A 16,529-nucleotide genomic window follows, 5' to 3' on the forward strand; every position below is an offset into this window, starting at 1 on the left:
AGAGAGAATGAAATGTGGGTGCAGGAAGGTCCGTAGTGTGGAGAACAGCCGATCTTGGTGGTAGCACAACGGTGTCAAGGCGTTTGCTGTTTGCGGTGGGGATTTCAAAGCGACGCCTAACCCTGTATGCGGCTTGCAGCAGATGTCCCTCGCACCAATATCATTGGAGTTGAGTTGAGGTAAGGAACAAGAGCCAAGACCTCACAATGGAGGTAAAACCGAGCATTGCGAGCCACATTCCGGCCATGTGCATACAGTAATATTCCATATTATCCAATGCAATATTATACTGCAAACACCGCAGTCGAGAGTGATCGGTTTGTTTTTTGCTCGCAGGGAAGTGCTAGCAAACAGGGAGCAAGCAGAGCGCCATTCAAGTCAATTGACTCAACCCCTGACATGGAAGTTGACTTGAATTTCAGGATGCTAGGCAATCAAGCAATCTAGGGAGCTAGAACTAGGATGTATGTTTTTTTTCTTTTTCATGCAATTTGGGTTTCTTACCTCTTTCGTCATAAGTACCTAGTTAAGAGGCCCCTGAAGTGTTCACGGGGTTGCTGTGCCGTTGCTAACGGTGCTTCTAAAATACGTATGTATCATATAGTAATTCTAAGTATCGGTAGGAAAAGCAGTAAATTGCTCGAAAATCGCCACCTCAGACTGCAGCGTGACGAATTAACGTTGCGTACCCCCTGTTCGGCACCCCCCCTGTTCGGCACCCAAAAATAACAACACTTTTATTTTTATCCTCCAACTTCTATTATAAATATCTCGATGAATCTGTCACTTTTGGATTTACTTTTTTCTGATTTTAATTCTCCATTTTCCAATGAAGCAATATACTGAAAAACAGCTTATATCTGCAATTAACGACGTCAATAATGGCAATCCAATTGCAAAAACCTCCCGAAAATGGGGAATACCTAGGTCTACACTTCAAAGTCGACTTAAAGGTTCTCAACCTTATAAAAAAGCACAAAGCCCTTTTCAAAGGCTTTCCACGGAACAGGAAAAGCATTTGGCTGATTGGGTACTTACCCAAACAGCTTTAGGGCTTCCGCCAACGCATCAAGAATTACGCTTTTTTGCCGAACGAATTCTTCAAGCCGCCGGAGAGACAAAAGGCCTTGGAAAACGTTGGATAACTCGTTTTTTGGCTCGTTATCCAATCCTTAAAACCCAAAGGCCCCGTCGAATAAATAACGCCCGGGTTAATGGCGCTACTACGGAGGTAATTAAATCTTGGTGGCTTTATATTACGAACCCGGTTATTAACGCTATTAAACCGGAAAACCGTTGGAATATGGACGAAACCGGTATAATGGAAGGCAAAGGATCTAATGGCCTAGTATTAGGGCTTAACGGGATCCGGCCGTTGCAACGAAAAGAGCCCGGAACGCGTGGTTGGACGACTATAATCGAATGTATATCGGCTACGGGCGTTGCCCTCCCTCCCCTCGTTATATTTAAGGGAAAAAACGTACAACAACAATGGTTTCCCACGGATTTAAGCCCTTTCGATAATTGGCAATTTCATGCAACCGAAAACGGGTGGACAAATAACCAAACGGCTATCGAATGGTTAAAAAAGGTGTTTATTCCGTATACCCAACCTTTAACCCCTGAAAAGCGGTTATTAGTTTTGGATGGCCATGTCACGGGCAGGCAGGGCGGACAGGTAGGTGCGGGCGATCAGGTAACAGGACAGAGTATATTGGCTATCTAGTCTTCCAGGTACAGGGTAGCAGGTGGTTGTTGACGAAGACGTAGCTCGAGGAGCTACATATCGGAGACTGCAGAGATTTCGCGTAGATATACGCGCGCGAGGCGCTCGGCCCTCGCGCCTTCACGTGACAGGGGTCATGACTAAGCGACAGCCCAGTGGCTGTCCTTCAGGTCTGTGACAGTATTCCCCCCTTCCAGGCCGAGCTCCGTCACGGCCGGGGCCCGGGCTTATGGGGGTATCGACGGTGGAAATTCTTTACCAATTGAGCAGCGTTTTCCAGGTAATCGGCAGGTTCAGTCGTGGGTTCGCTATATCCAGCCCAACGGACGATATATTTCAGCCGGCGGCCTCCTCGGCCGCGGGTTTCCCAAAAGGAGTCGAGGATCTCTTCGACTTCGTATTCTCTCTCACCTTCCACTTCCAAATGGGGTGGCGGTGCAGGTTGTTGGCCCGGCAGGGGCTCAACGTCAGCAGGTTTTAGTCGGTTTATATTGAAAACAGGGTGTACTCTCATAGACGACGGCAGGTCCAAACGGTAGGCGTACGGGCTAATCACTTCAGAAATTCGGAAGGGTCCCAAGTTCTTCCAATCCAGTTTCTTCTGCGGGCGGGCGGTCTGGATGTTCCGTGCGTCTAACCATACATATTGGCCGACGGTAAGCCGGCGGGCCGGGGTACGGTGTCGGTTCGCCTGTTCTTCGTAACGGGCTTGGGCGGCGGTCATTTCGGCGCGGGCTTGTTCCAGAATGGCTTCCATTCGGGCGGCTAGCTTTTCGGCATCCCGCTGGGCGGGCAAAGGCTGGTTCAGGGGTACCGGCTCGAATCCCATGCGGGGATGGAATCCGTAAGTCGCGTAAAACGGGGAGGTTCCGGTGGTCTCGGACTTGTGGGAGTTGGCTGTGAATTCGGCGAGGGGAAGCCAACTTTCCCAATCATCTTGCAGGTAGGCCACATAAGCTCTCAAATATTGTTCCAGGGACGCGTTAAAACGCTCGGTCTGTCCGTCAGTCTCGGGGTGGTGAGCAGTGGATAGCAGGCTGTCGATTTTCAAACGGGTTGTCAGGTGTTTCCAAAACTTCGACACGAATTGGGTGCCTCTATCCGAAACTATCGTCAGGGGCAACCCGTGTAGTTTCCATACGTGGTGTAGGTACAGGTTGGCGGTGTCCTCGGCATTGCAGGTCCCTTTACAAGGGACGAAGTGTCTCATCTTAGTCAGGCGGTCTACGACCACTAGGATGGCGTCGTGGCCGTTGCTTTGCGGCAAATGTGTGATAAAATCCATCGACAGGTGTTGCCATGAGCGTTCAGGAGTGGGCAGGGGTCGCAGGAGGCCCTGGTGGCCTTCGCGGGACGGGTTGATTCGGCGGCAGGTCTGGCATTTCTTTACCCATAATGATACGTAATGTAGCATTCCGGGCCAGTAATATTCTCGGGACAGCAGGTCGTAGGTTTTTGCTTTGCCGGGGTGACCGGCGACGGGGGAGTCGTGGCAGCGGCGCAGGATCTCGGCTTTCAGATTATTCGAATCGGGTACGTACAGTCTATTGCGGTAATACAAATAGCCGGATCGTTCTTCGCATTCGGCCAATTGCAGCTTGGGGTGGCGGTCGGCGCCTGTCCTCAACGCTTCTAGGGCAGATTGCGTTATCGGGTCGGATTCGTATCCGGCGTCTAGTAGCTCTATCAGGTGTTTTGGCAATAGGGGTTTGTTTTGGCGGATTATGGGTTGTAACCGGGTGGGGCGGGCAGGTAAATTGTGTTCTTTCAGTACGACTTGTGTTTGGTGCTTAAGTCGTTCATCCCCCTCCTCAGGCATATCCTCTGACCTCCTGGTTAGTGCGTCGGGCTTCGCTCCTTGTTTCCCGGGTCGGTAGGTGATACGGAAATTAAATCTTGACAGGAATTCGGCCCATCGGGCTTGTCGGCGGTTGAGCATTTTCGTCGTCGTGAAATATTCCAGGTTGCGGTGGTCCGTAATTACTTGGACCGGGGACGACGTCCCTTCGAGTTCCGGGCGCCATTCTTCAAAACAGCGGATAATGGCTAGCAATTCTTTGTCGTAAATCTCGTAATTGCATTCGGTAGCTGTGTGTTTTTTCGAAAAGAACGCGACGGGGCGGAGTATTCCGTCGTCGCCGTATTGTGACAATATTCCCGCAGAAACATAATCGGAAGCGTCGGTCTCCAGGATCACATCCTTTTCCCAATCGAAGTGCGCCAGTACGGGGGCTTCGGTAAACTTTCTCTTCAGCAGTCGGAAGGCGGTTTCGCAGGCGCTATTCCATTCGAATGCGACGTCTTTCTTGGTCAATCTCGTCAAAGGGGCTACGATCTTTGAGAAATCTCGGATAAAGCGCCGGTAAAAGTTGCCAAACCCCAAAAATGCTTGTACGTCAGTAAGCTTTTTGGGTGTTTGCCAGTCCAGGACAGCGGTGATTTTTTCAGGGTCCATTTTTACGCCTTCGACGCCGACCAGCAGGCCCAGGAACTTGGTTTCCGTCACGAAGAATTCGCACTTCGCGGCGTTGGCGTATAGCCCGGCTTTCCTCAGGGCTTCCAGTACGAGTTTCAAATGTTCTTCGTGTTCTGTTCGGGTGCGGCTATAAATCAAAATGTCGTCCAGGTAGGCTGTACAAAATACGTCTAAGTATTCGCGCAGGGAGTCGTTTATATATCTCTGGAACGTCGCGGGGGCTCCCGTTAGCCCGAAAGGCATGACTAGGCTCTCGTATAAGCCGAATCTCGTGCGGAATGCCGTCAGGTATTCTTCCCCCTTTTTAATCCGAATATTGTTAAAAGCGGAAACGATATCGATTTTCGAGAAGAATTTCATGCCGGCCAGGTTGTTCAGGGTCTCTCGGACTAGCGGCAGCGGGTAACGGTCTTTTACGGTAATGTTATTCAGCGCGCGGTAATCCACGCAAAACCTCAACCCTCCTCCCTGCTTCTTCACGAACAAAACGGGCGAGGCGACGGATGACGAACTGGGTCTGATAAACCCTTTTCTCAACTCTGCGGTCAGCCATTCCTTAAGGGCTATCAGCTCTTCGCGGGACATGGCGTACAGGGGGCCGAACGGCGGCGTTTTTCCTTCTATAAGCGGGATATGGTGGTCGGACGGTCGGTGTGGGGGCAGCTTCTCGGCTTCTTGCGGGGAAAATACGTCCGCGAATTCCCGGATTGTTTCGGGCAGGGTCGGCCCGTTCCTATTTTGGGGGTCGGCGGCTAGGACCTCATCAATCTGTTTCAAGGTTACGGCGTACAGTCGGCAGGATCGGCGGCGGGCGTACATGCTCGCGGCTTGCAGGGAGATAGGGGCGATATCCATTTCGCAGAGGGACGGCGGTCGGTCAGCCTGGTACTGGGGGCGGCTTTTTTTTGGTACGGCGTGTAAAGCTTTAACCTTCTCCGGTTTGTCGGGCATATTGCAGTGTCGGCGGCAATAGTCGCTGTCAAACGTAATAACGTGTGACGCGAATCCAATCGTTGGATCGTGCTGCTTTAGCCAAGGCATTCCTAGCACAATGGGGTAGTGGGCTAGCTGTGTGACGAAGAACAGCGCGTTTTTCTGGATGTGGTCCTTGATTCTCAATTGTCCTCGGACATAATGGGTGCACTTCCCACTTTCGGCGGTCCTTCCGTCGAATACTTCGATGTCGAATGGGTTTCGCAGCGGATACATTTGTAGTTGGCGTTCTTCGGCCCATCCTTGGTCGAGGAAGCATTTTCCTTCCGCACCGCAATCGGTGAGGGCATAGGTTGGGAGGTTTTGGCCCCCCACTGTCAGTTCGGCAGGCAGGATCATCAGGTCGGATCGTTGGTTATATTCCTCTTCAACGGGGAACCCGTGAACGGCGGCGGCAGAGATGCGGATCGCCGGCGGTCTATGCGCGGCCTTGGCGGCCTGGGGGCGACTTATCCCAGGCGGGCTCCGTTTTTCGAACTTCGGCTGCTGGAGCGGCTGGCGTCCGAGCCGCGGCGGGGGTTTTTAGGGAGTTTGGTTTGTATTTGGCGCGGGGACCTGGACCTGGACCTGGATCGTTCGATTCCGGCCTGGTGCAGCCGCGTGCGGCGGGTATCCGGTTCCGGGCATTTGGCAACGAAATGTTCTTGGGATCCACAACGGTAACATAGCATGTTTTCCTTGCGGTTGTGGCGGCGTTGGCTGCTCAGGTCCATAGGGTCGTTAAGCGGGAGCTCCGCGTTTGGCTTGGGGGCGGCCCGCGGTATGTCGGGTTGGGTTCGGGGAGCCGCGCGCGCGGGGGGCGCTGCGGCCCGAGGGGTACGTGTCTGTCTATTTTTATACTGCTGGTGCTGGCGGTAGCGGTTATCCAAGCTTTGCAGGTGTCGGGTGAATTCGTGGTATTGGCGAGATGGGGCGGGGTTGTGGAGGAGCATGTCCTGGAGCTCTTCCGATATTCCCTGGAATAAAAGAGGGGGGAGGGCATCCTCCGGCATTTCTCCTTCCAAAGACAGGCGTTGGAACTCCGACAGATACTCGGCGAAATCTACGTTCCGCTGCTTCAGGGCATATAGTTTGTTTTGTGCGTTTTGGACGTGGTCGGGGTCCCCGAATGCCTCCTCTAGGTATTGGAGGAGATCCGTATAATCTCCGAATTGGGGTGTGCCTCCGACCATTTTGGGCAGGATCAGGTTGTACGCTTTACCGGACAGTCGACCGGCTACATAAATCAGGCGTGATTCGGGGTTGGGGAAGCGGTCTTTGTTTGAGGTCATCTTCCCCCGGATTTGGGTGGCGAAGCGGCGGAGGTCGGAGCGGGCGCCCGTAAATTTATCGGGGTCTGGAAGTCGTTCAGAAAGGCGGGCGGAGGCGGGATGTTCGGAAGCAGGCGGCGGAGTCGTTCCCATAGGAGTAACCATAAGGGGTTCAACAGGCGTGTTGGTAGTTGGGGCGGGGGTGGTTATATGTACCGTGGGTAGCGTTACGGTCCGAACTTCCTTCAGTTCGGACCGTGTTTTCTCTAATTCGGCGAAAGCGGCATCCCGGGAGGTTATGGCGGAGGCCTTTTCCATGGCCATGGCCAGAATGTCGGCCTGCGCCTTGTCGCGGACACGGTCCGTTTCGGCGCGGGCGCCTTGGGTCTCGGCGCGGGCGCGTTGGGTCTCGGCTTCCTGCATTTCTAGGCAGGAGTTCAGGCGGACGTTGCTATCGTGCAATAGTTGCAGCTTTTGGTAGGAATCGGAGATGTAAGACACCCATTGTTCAGGGTGTCCTTGTAGGTGTTCGATCAGTTCCTCGGTCGAATCGGTTAAGATCGGGGGTTGCAGTGACGCAGGCATCGCGGGCACCTAATGAAGGAGCTACGTAATGTCACGGGCAGGCAGGGCGGACAGGTAGGTGCGGGCGATCAGGTAACAGGACAGAGTATATTGGCTATCTAGTCTTCCAGGTACAGGGTAGCAGGTGGTTGTTGACGAAGACGTAGCTCGAGGAGCTACATATCGGAGACTGCAGAGATTTCGCGTAGATATACGCGCGCGAGGCGCTCGGCCCTCGCGCCTTCACGTGACAGGGGTCATGACTAAGCGACAGCCCAGTGGCTGTCCTTCAGGTCTGTGACAGGCCATGGATCACATATAACGGACGAATTTATGCTTCTTTGCTTGCAAAATAATATTCAACTCCTATATTTACCCCCTCATTCGTCACACGTTCTTCAACCATTGGATCTATCGGTTTTTGGGCCGTTAAAAGAAGCTTATCGACGTCAACTTGGATTTGTTAGCCAATTTTGCTGTTTAACAGTTATTGGAAAACGAAATTTCCTACTTTGTTATCGAAAAGCCAGATTAAAAGCATTTATAGCAAAAACCATTCAATCTGGTTGGCGTACAACGGGGTTATGGCCGGTAAACTTGGTTAAACCACTTTTAAGCCCTTTTTTGTTAGAAAATAGCAACGCCAACGTTATAAAAGATAAAAACAACGGTTTGCAAAGGGATAAAACACCGGAAAGCCCAGCCCAAAAAATTAACGACCCGTCTTTACTTATTTGGAAAACCCCTAAAACGACCCGAGATATCCGACTTCAACTGCAAAAACTTTCCCAATCCAACAAAACCAACGCTACTTCACGTCTTTTATTTGCAAAAGTCCAAAAAAGCTTCGAAGCCAAAGATACCCTTTTGGCTAGCGCCCAGCAAAAAATCAGCTTATTGGAAGCACAACTGGAGGCAATACGGCCGGTTAAAAGGAGGAGGGTGGTTCCGGATCCAAACGAGCTTTTGGTTAACAAACAGAACATTATTGGATTGCAGGAAAATGATATAGAAAATTTGGAACCTTTAGCTGATGAAGAAGAGGTTAATGAACCGGAGAAGCGTGAAAACGATTGTATTTTTGTCCGTTGATAATTTTATATTTAAATCAGTTTATAAAAGTAGGCATTTCGTTGTTAGATTTTCAGGGTGCCGAACAGGGGGGGTGCCGAACAGGGGGTACGCAACGTTAGTAGTCTGATACAGATGCCTGCCAAGCTAGCCGAACAATATGTAATGTACACAGATGCATGTACCTTTTTTCTGCGCCCAAAAGTTATCGGACACTTCGATGCTGCTGCACTAACAGTTGCTGGACCTAAGTACTGTAGCTGTAGTTTGTACCTTATGCAGCTGAACATGGTGGGGCGGATCGACGTGGCACCAGAGCCCAATATCATCTGCAAACCCTCCAAGGTGACATAACAGGCTTGCAGGTACTGTAAGAGGTAGGTAACCAAAGTATGTACAGGTAGGTAACTATCCTACATCTTTCTCACATCCTGCTGTTCCTGGATCCCAATTCGCACGCGGCTAGCTGGTATAGCATCCAAAATCGAAATTAACAGCCACTATCGGCTCTTCTGGATTGATCTCCAGATTGGTGGCTGATGGAAGCAATCGAAACTGGCAGGCGGCGAAACCAACGCTATGAGGCTCCATCTCAAAGAAACGTGGAGCACGTATCTTGGCGACGGCTGAGACGCCCCACCGGTAGCTCAAGCCTCAGCCAATCATTCGAGGTTCGCGTTGCCTGTAGCCAGTAAGGGTGAGCCTGGAGACCTTGCTGTAAATTTTTGGTCCGATGGATGGTACGCAAGGTAACAAACAAAGTCAACACGGCCGGTTTTTTGGGTCGTGCCGTCGTCACCAGAGAAAAAGAATCCGTCAGATTCGTGCGTCGTGAGCGGAGCGCGCCGTAGATTTTTCAAACTTGCAACATCCCGTCCATCAAAGCAACAACGCATCGCCATCTAGAAAGCTGCATTCTTTCAATAATCGTCATGAATTGAACGCCAACCCACGTCATATTACTGCATCCATCCGGCGCCGGATCCGTCATACCTACATCTCAAACAACCTTGTGTGCATCGCCTGCACCCCAGGGCCGCCATGTTTTCACCGACCGCGGCCTCAGGCGGGCCGGCCACCGCGACTCGAAGCAGGCGCCGACAGCGTCCTCTGAGCTCGGAGAGCCTTGTGCCCCAACCCAAAGCAAAGCGCCAGCGGCTTCCGTTGAGCGAACAAACCTTCGTCAACCCCGACACCACCGAGATGGTCGAGGTCCGGTCCGAAAAGATTGCAAAGTTGCAACCAAAACACGATCGGATCATAAGTCCGCCACAACCGAAGCAAGATCTCAGCGTCAGATCTAAGAAACCGAAGCCTGGTGAGCGGATAAGCAAAGGCGATGGCAGTGTTGTTTTGGTCCGTCTTGCCCGTTGATCACCGTCCGGTTAAACCGCCTTTTGTTCTTCACGAGTTTGCTAACATCCGTATATTCAAATACAGACCACCAACAATGCATACACTGTCAGCAAACTGCCAGCTCTGCCCGACCGTTTGCGTGCAGATGTCGAGAGTATGTTTGCAGCGACCCCGACCCTATTCTGCGCTGGATATGTCTAACTGTCGTCCCCTTCTAGGTCAACAACATGGCGCACTATACTCGTCAACCGGTCATGCGCTTACCCTCACTCATACACATGCATTCGTCTGGCCTTACACCATCAACAATCCCTCGCCCGAAACATTCATCTTCAACCTCGACTACCCTTCGCGACACTCTTCCGATCCCTTACCGCTCGGCTCCCTGGTAGCACCATCAGCCTCTGCCGATGAGCCCGGTCTTGTTGTTGTCATGCCCGTCAGTGGCAAGATCTCATACTGGGAATCCATTTCCAGTGCCGCGACGCTCACATTCATGCGCCAACAACGAAACGGTATCGAGGACGCTATCCCGGGCATGTTTTCGGGGGAGCATGTCGTTCAGATCCTGAACGCCGAGACGGCAGGTTTTATCCTCGCTTTCAGCAGCGGACGGCTGGCACACCTAAGCGTCAGGGATGGTCACGGCCGTCCTACGATATCTGTTCAGTTTCTCCGCAGTGGCATGTCGCAGACTGGCGGCGGGTTCTTGGGAAGCATCCGTCATGTTCTCAAGCACTCTGCTATCAGGGCAGATCTTGCTGCAGTCAGGGCAGGTCCTCCCACGAAAGCCGGAGAACGCAATATTGCGGCCGCAACTTCCAAGGGAAAGATCACGACCTGGAGGGTTCAGAGAGGTGGACACCATGATGTGCTCGCCGAGGTCGACGTTCGGGACGCGATTCTACTAAAACTGGAGAGCCGGTCGACTGTAGGCCGTTCGTCTGCTTCATCCTCGGGGTTTGAGATCCTTGACATTGCGTTCGCACCTAAGAGGTTCGAGCAGCGCGTGGTTGAATCCCCCGATGGCGAGCTAGCGCAGCAAATTCTCCTTCTCGTAGCCTCTGGCAACAAGTTCGAGTCCTCTTACGCCATTATCGAGGCCATCGTCAGGCATTCTCACGCAGAAATCGGCATGGTTCGCCCAATCACATGCTACTCGAGCCCCTTATCCCAAGACCCGACTGTACGGCCGCGACTGTACATCCCGAACCCTGGTTTTGTAGCATTCGCCGTTTTCGACCGAGCGGTGGTTATCTGCTCTTTGAATGCACGACCCGAATCACCTGATGCTCAAATCCAGGACGATCTTAGTCTAGGGCCTGGTGCGTTTGAAGACGTCGTTGATTTGCGAGACCGGGACACGTTCGAGATTGCCGGATCCGGGCTCGAGGAGCCAACAGCAGCAGGACAAGAACTGGAGAGCCAACGTCTGCATCGACACAAAACAAAAAACCCCGCTGTCCTGCTCATAATACGCGGCGTGGGGGTCGTCCGCGTTGCAACAACAGACATTGAACGCTTTGGCGAAGAGACATGTCCTACCATATCTCCAAAGAGCAAATTAGAGCAGGCTGTCTTCTATGGCATCAAAGACGACAATCCTATCTCTTTCGATGGCAAGCGCGCCTTGCCATTCTCAAACCAGGAAATTGGCGAGGCAGCCCTGCAACTAAGTAACGATATATTGAGCTCCAACTCTCCACATCTTCTCCATGTTCCGGCAATTCTGGAAGGCAACTTGCGTGGCCGGACTAGCTATCTGGAAAGACTGATGTCATACCTGAATTCTCTCTCGGTCGACATTGACCGCGAGGTCCGATGGGGTCTGTTGTGGAATGCAGAGAAAATGAGCGCTGCCACCGTCTTGTGGAAGCAACATGAGCAATTCCTTCTCGAGCGAGGCGAACGTCCAGGTAGTGACACCAGGAGCATCATCTCAGAAATCGTTGAGTTCATCCACGAGAGTGAAAAAAAGGTCCCGAACCAGAACAAGGGCGAGCTGGACAATGTCAGACACTGGTTCACCCATGACATTGGTCGTCTTGAAGTCTTCGTGGCCTGGGCTTATGAAGTCATCAAGTACAAATATCAGCAAAAAGTTGCCAACGATGCTGACATCACCCGCTTGATGTACGAGGCCATGCAGGTGGTTCTCGAAGCTCTCGGTGAGGCATTTGCTTACCGTGCGAAGAAGCTTGAGTTCTATGGCCTCAGTAATGACAGGCTGGAAAGAGGTGTACTTCAGGACGGTTACGAAGCCCTCTCGGAACCATGGACTTGCGACTTCAATATTACAACCAACACCAAGCGGATGATGGATCTAGCACATAAATGGCTCACATCATACTACCCGCCTTCCGTCACCATCTCGGCAGGGTCGCCAGACCCACGATTAATACAGACGATACGAGACCGTCTGCCCTCCCTCACTGACAAGTACCTCCTCACTGTTCTGGAGCGTTCGCGCTGGGCGTTGACAAGGAACAACCAGAAACTCGTACACCATGGTGAAATCTGCCGGAAGACCTACTCAAACGACCGATACGACAAGCTTGTGCTCCTGAAGGATTTTGGGTTGTTCAGAGAAGCCATCAGAGTTGCGGAAGCCCACAACTCAATAGAGGCGCTTGCTTTGTTGATGGTTGAAGAAGTTAAGTCCCTACGTCAAAGAGCTCTCGACCGCGATCAAACGCCGAGTCGCGTCACAGAGCTCAGGGAGAGAGCAAGAATCAAGCAACACGAGATCGCCGAGTCATTTGACCGGTTCGGCGACCAGTTTGCCTTTGCAGTCTACGACATTTTGCTGCGCGAGGAAGGCGTCAAAGCCGTTCTGGACTTTCCTGGAAACAGGAAAGGATATGCGACCAAGTTTCTCAGGACCAAGCCAGAACTCTCCAAGATATCGTGGATCAACGATGTTGAGCAGGAGAAGGACATCAACCACGCTGCTGAAACCCTTATTGAGCTCGGGTTAAACCGTGAGCAGCAAGTTTGGAACAAGAAGATCGAGTTGAGCCTTGGCAAGCTGGCGCTGCTCGCCGAGGGCGCTACTGTCAACAAACAAGGGCCGGCTCGCAACCAGCTTGTCGTGGTTCGGGGCGAGCGTGGCGACAGGGCTGCAGCAGATCTCACACAGATCAACCGCGAGCTGACAATCATTGGCATACAAGACAAGCTTTACAATCTGATCCTGCCGAGTGTTAGTATGGCCGTGGATGAGGCAGCTGCATTGGAGCTTGCCATGGAGTATAGTGCGCAGAATATCCCCAAGAAACACAAGGCACTCGCGCGTGTTTTCGAGGATGCCATGGGCCGCTTGTTGCGACACGAGGCGTTGGACCCGTTGACCCTTATTGACTTGCTTACACTGGTCTCCATTCGACATGATCCAACAACACCGGGATTTAACATCTACGATGATCTCTACTTCAGTGCTTTGCGTGTTTCCCATCTCAGCCTCCGCGGCGAGGAGCAGCAGAATACGAACAGGCTGATCTGGAGGCGCTGTTTTATTCGAGACGACTGGTCTAAGATCAACAACACTCAGTCCAAGGGAGATGATATGATGAGCATGATGTTGGGCTCTACTGCTACGTATCTGACGCTATACGCGTGCCACTCGTACAGTAAGTTATCACAACCCTTGGTCACTCCTGATATTGGTTACGATGTCAAGCTACTAATCAACCACCACCATAGGGAATTACGATGACAAGAAGTTCTCATCCTTGGTCGCTCCTTCTGACGCCCTGGGCGTTTACACGGACGGACTTGATCGTCGGTTCGAAAGCATGGAAGAGACTGTGAAGCAGAAGCTTATCGAGGCCATGACTTGGGAGAACACCGAGCTCAACAAGTACATCACCAAATGTCGGCTGGACCACTGGCATCAGACCACGGTGCGGGAAGCCGCCCGGATGGTGGATGTGGATCTTGACAAGACCACGGCTGAAGGTGCGGCTCAGGCGAATGGAGATTCAAACGGCGCATTTCGTGCCAATGGCAACAGCACAGCTTGAGTTATCTCTGGCATCGCTGGTTGATTAGCTGGAGGCAGGAGGCAATGTGATAAGCCGATAATGCGGAAGACGTCCGGGGAGACCGACTGAGCTCGCAAATATTGCGACGATGAAAAGATATCATTATACAAAAGAAAATTGGGAACGAGCGTCCTCAGGGACGTGGGAACGGTGGCGTTCTTTCTTGGTCGGAACTTTTGAAGGATACTTTTTTTTTCTGTTCTTTTGCCCTTCCTCAGCTGCGGAGATTATCATACTGTAAATACGCATCCAATCTCTCTATTTCCTTTGTCAGAATAATAAAACCATCCAAGCGCTGTGCTGGTTTTGGCGGTTCCAGATCGGCGCCGGCCTCCTCGCTCTATGGGTTTATCTACATTCACACAGCTCTGTCATTCTTCATTCATGATTTCGATGCCGGACGGTAACAACTTTATATGCGTTAATGAGTGTTATTTTCACATTTGCTACCTTTGTAATAGGGTATCTGCCTGTCTTCAGAGGTCGCAAAGGCAAACATGGGTTCCATCAAGTCGTACAACATTTTGCCTGTACGCTGCTTTTCCCCTCTAATATTGAAATACCTATCCAGACTTGAGCGCGGGACAAAGATTCCTGAAGCGAACAATGGACACCCGTGCGCATTACTGTCCAGCAATTCCGAGTGCGTGCAGCAACGCGCGCTGAACTGCTTTCACCCCCTGGGCTCTCGTCCCAAGTGGATGTGATGAGATGGGATCTCGTGGATGTTAGCAAATTTAGTCTAGTGCATCCCCGGAAACCAGCCCCCGGGCGTCTACCCCTTTCTTACGTCCCAAGATATCACACAGTTGTTGGCAACGAATGACTAGTGGCTCTTTTTGTTTCCCCAACAGCAAAGATGGAATTAAAAATAAACAAACAAGTTTCAATAAGAAACAGATAAATAGATAAATAAATGACAAAGCCGCAATAGAAGAGAGCTCGGTTTCGGAGCGGTGGCCTTGGGATGTTGTCCCAATAAACAAGGTACTTGCTGCAGATGCAGGATGCGGCTCTTTTTCTTTGCAGCTTATTTTAGAAACTCAAGGCCACGTACCTCGGCCATGGCCTCCTGGGCAGGCCTTCGACTGTACTCCTATATTCTGACTCCCCTCCTCGGCGGTGTGATACCACGGGCAGCGAGGTAAAGAAGCATGGGGTGGGGGAAGATAAAACAAGAAATTGGAAAAGAAGAAGAGGGACTCGTCTCCATGTCATCATGACCCGGCTGTTACCAACGGTTTAAAGTGATTCAAAAATAGAAGCCGTTCCAAGATCCCTACGGGTCAAGGAAACAAACAACCAATTGGTTCTTGTTTGTGGTTCATCTATCGCGATTTGCAACCCGGGCAAGGGGGAGGCAATGCCTCTTTTTTGGCAAGAAAATCCAATCCAGGAACACCAATCAACAATATGTGACGGGACTCAACTGCCGTGCAGACGGATGGGTGGGTAGGAATCGCTGGGGGGCCATATCCAAAGGTGTGGAAAAGACGTGGATAAATGAACAAGAAAAAAGATAACCGCCAAGTTGCGCGGCTCGATGACATGTTTGTGGGCGCTAAGACAGGCGCCAACAATTTACGTGTCTACCTTAGGTGCCTAGCAAGCTAGGTAAGTAGGGGAGCAAAGGGAGGACAAGGAGTACACGGGCTTGACGCTTATTCAGTCAGACCTCTGCCACCCGAGAAACGGGTGCGTTGCCGCCGCTACACTATGGGAGGCGAAAGCTGGCGGCTTGAATACAACAAGACGTGCATTAGGGGCGTTGTTCTAGTTCTAGAATAGATGGCTACTTGCAGCAAACAGGAGGGGGGGGGGGGAAGGGGGGGTTCAAATTGGAAGTCATCACACAAGGATTGAGGCAACCTGGGCGGCTACAGCATCGGAAAGAACAAGCAACAATAAAAAAGAAAGATCGTCTCTGTAGGGTCATTTGGTAGTTAGAGACAAAAATAGGATCCTTGCCGATGTGCCTAAATCGAACAAAAATTGAACCAAACGGCAAAACCAGCATGGGAATGGAGATATGACGATGTTGTGTTTCGACGAATGCGTGTGTGTGTGTGTGTGGAGGGGGAGCCAAACCCAAATTAAAAGACTGGAGATCTCACGGGGTCGGTTTCTAGAATGTTGTTGTTTATCATGGTTTCTAGGAGTTGGATGGTTGGTTGGGCTCGTCTCGTCTGCTTGTCGCAGCCGCCGTGATGACACTGGCGCCTGCAGCTTCTTTTGAAAAGATGGGCGCTTAAGTTTGCCAGGCGCTTGGTTAGAGGGCGCCTGACGTGGGGCGTGGGGTTTGTGTGCATCCGAATAAACAAAATAGGCTGCATCGATTGATTGTCCGATTCGCAAATGCGAGATGATGAATTTTGGCCGCTTGTTTGAGCCGCAGCCAGTGCAAAACCGGTCCGGTGAAAGTCTGTAATGTTTGGACCTTTGTTTCTTTTCAAAATTTGTTTCCCGCCACAATATGCAGCCCAGAAATATTTAGAGGCAACGCTGGAAGATGGCGCTAACAAATAAAAGGGTGAACTGTACATTGACTCCATTATGGTTTAACGTGCTGACATTGCGGCGCGTGCTAGGTCCCTTCCCTTCCCTTGTTCCCTAAACTGACCTTCTGAAAGGCACGTGACTGCAGATATGTGTGAGAATGGGGCAGTCAGCACAAGTCAAGCATTGTGAAAGGGCCCCGGTATGGGTCGCATGTTGCTGTTGCTGCCTGTGGGCGGACGGAAGTTAGTAGCGAAGGTAGGTAAGGTAGGTAAAGAAATGAAATCCCCCTGTCATAATCACACACATCAAGATCAGATCTGAACCAACACCCAAAATCCATCAGCCGCTTTCCAATAATAGCAAATGCGGGGGCCAAAATCTGGAGCAATTCATCTCCATGTCTTGTCATTGGAACTCTCTGAACTAACTTTCTTAGATATGCGGAGGGCCACGAGTACAGCAGAGCAAAGCACATGGCTGCTTGCATTTTGCGACGCCTTGGACGCTTACTACTTTTCTATTCTCACCGAGTACAGTATAGTACCTACGAT

At 51.4% G+C, this 16,529-nt stretch overlaps 1 protein-coding gene across 1 annotated transcript; it reads left to right on the plus strand.

Annotated features, from left to right (window-relative positions):
- The first annotated feature begins 8,833 nt into the window (after nt 1-8,833).
- MGG_08092 (uncharacterized protein) lies at nt 8,834-13,900 on the plus strand. The gene is made up of 4 exons (XM_003714998.1): nt 8,834-9,436; nt 9,521-9,590; nt 9,655-13,065; nt 13,139-13,900. Exons 1-4 carry the CDS (start codon nt 9,122-9,124, stop codon nt 13,456-13,458), a joined length of 4,116 nt encoding a protein of 1,371 aa, XP_003715046.1. The 5' UTR covers nt 8,834-9,121; the 3' UTR covers nt 13,459-13,900.
- The last annotated feature ends 2,629 nt before the right edge of the window (nt 13,901-16,529 follow it).

The sequence above is a fragment of the Pyricularia oryzae genome, chromosome 2 (genome assembly GCF_000002495.2).
Source record: "Pyricularia oryzae 70-15 chromosome 2, whole genome shotgun sequence".
Classification (NCBI taxonomy): Eukaryota; Fungi; Ascomycota; class Sordariomycetes; order Magnaporthales; family Pyriculariaceae; genus Pyricularia; species Pyricularia oryzae.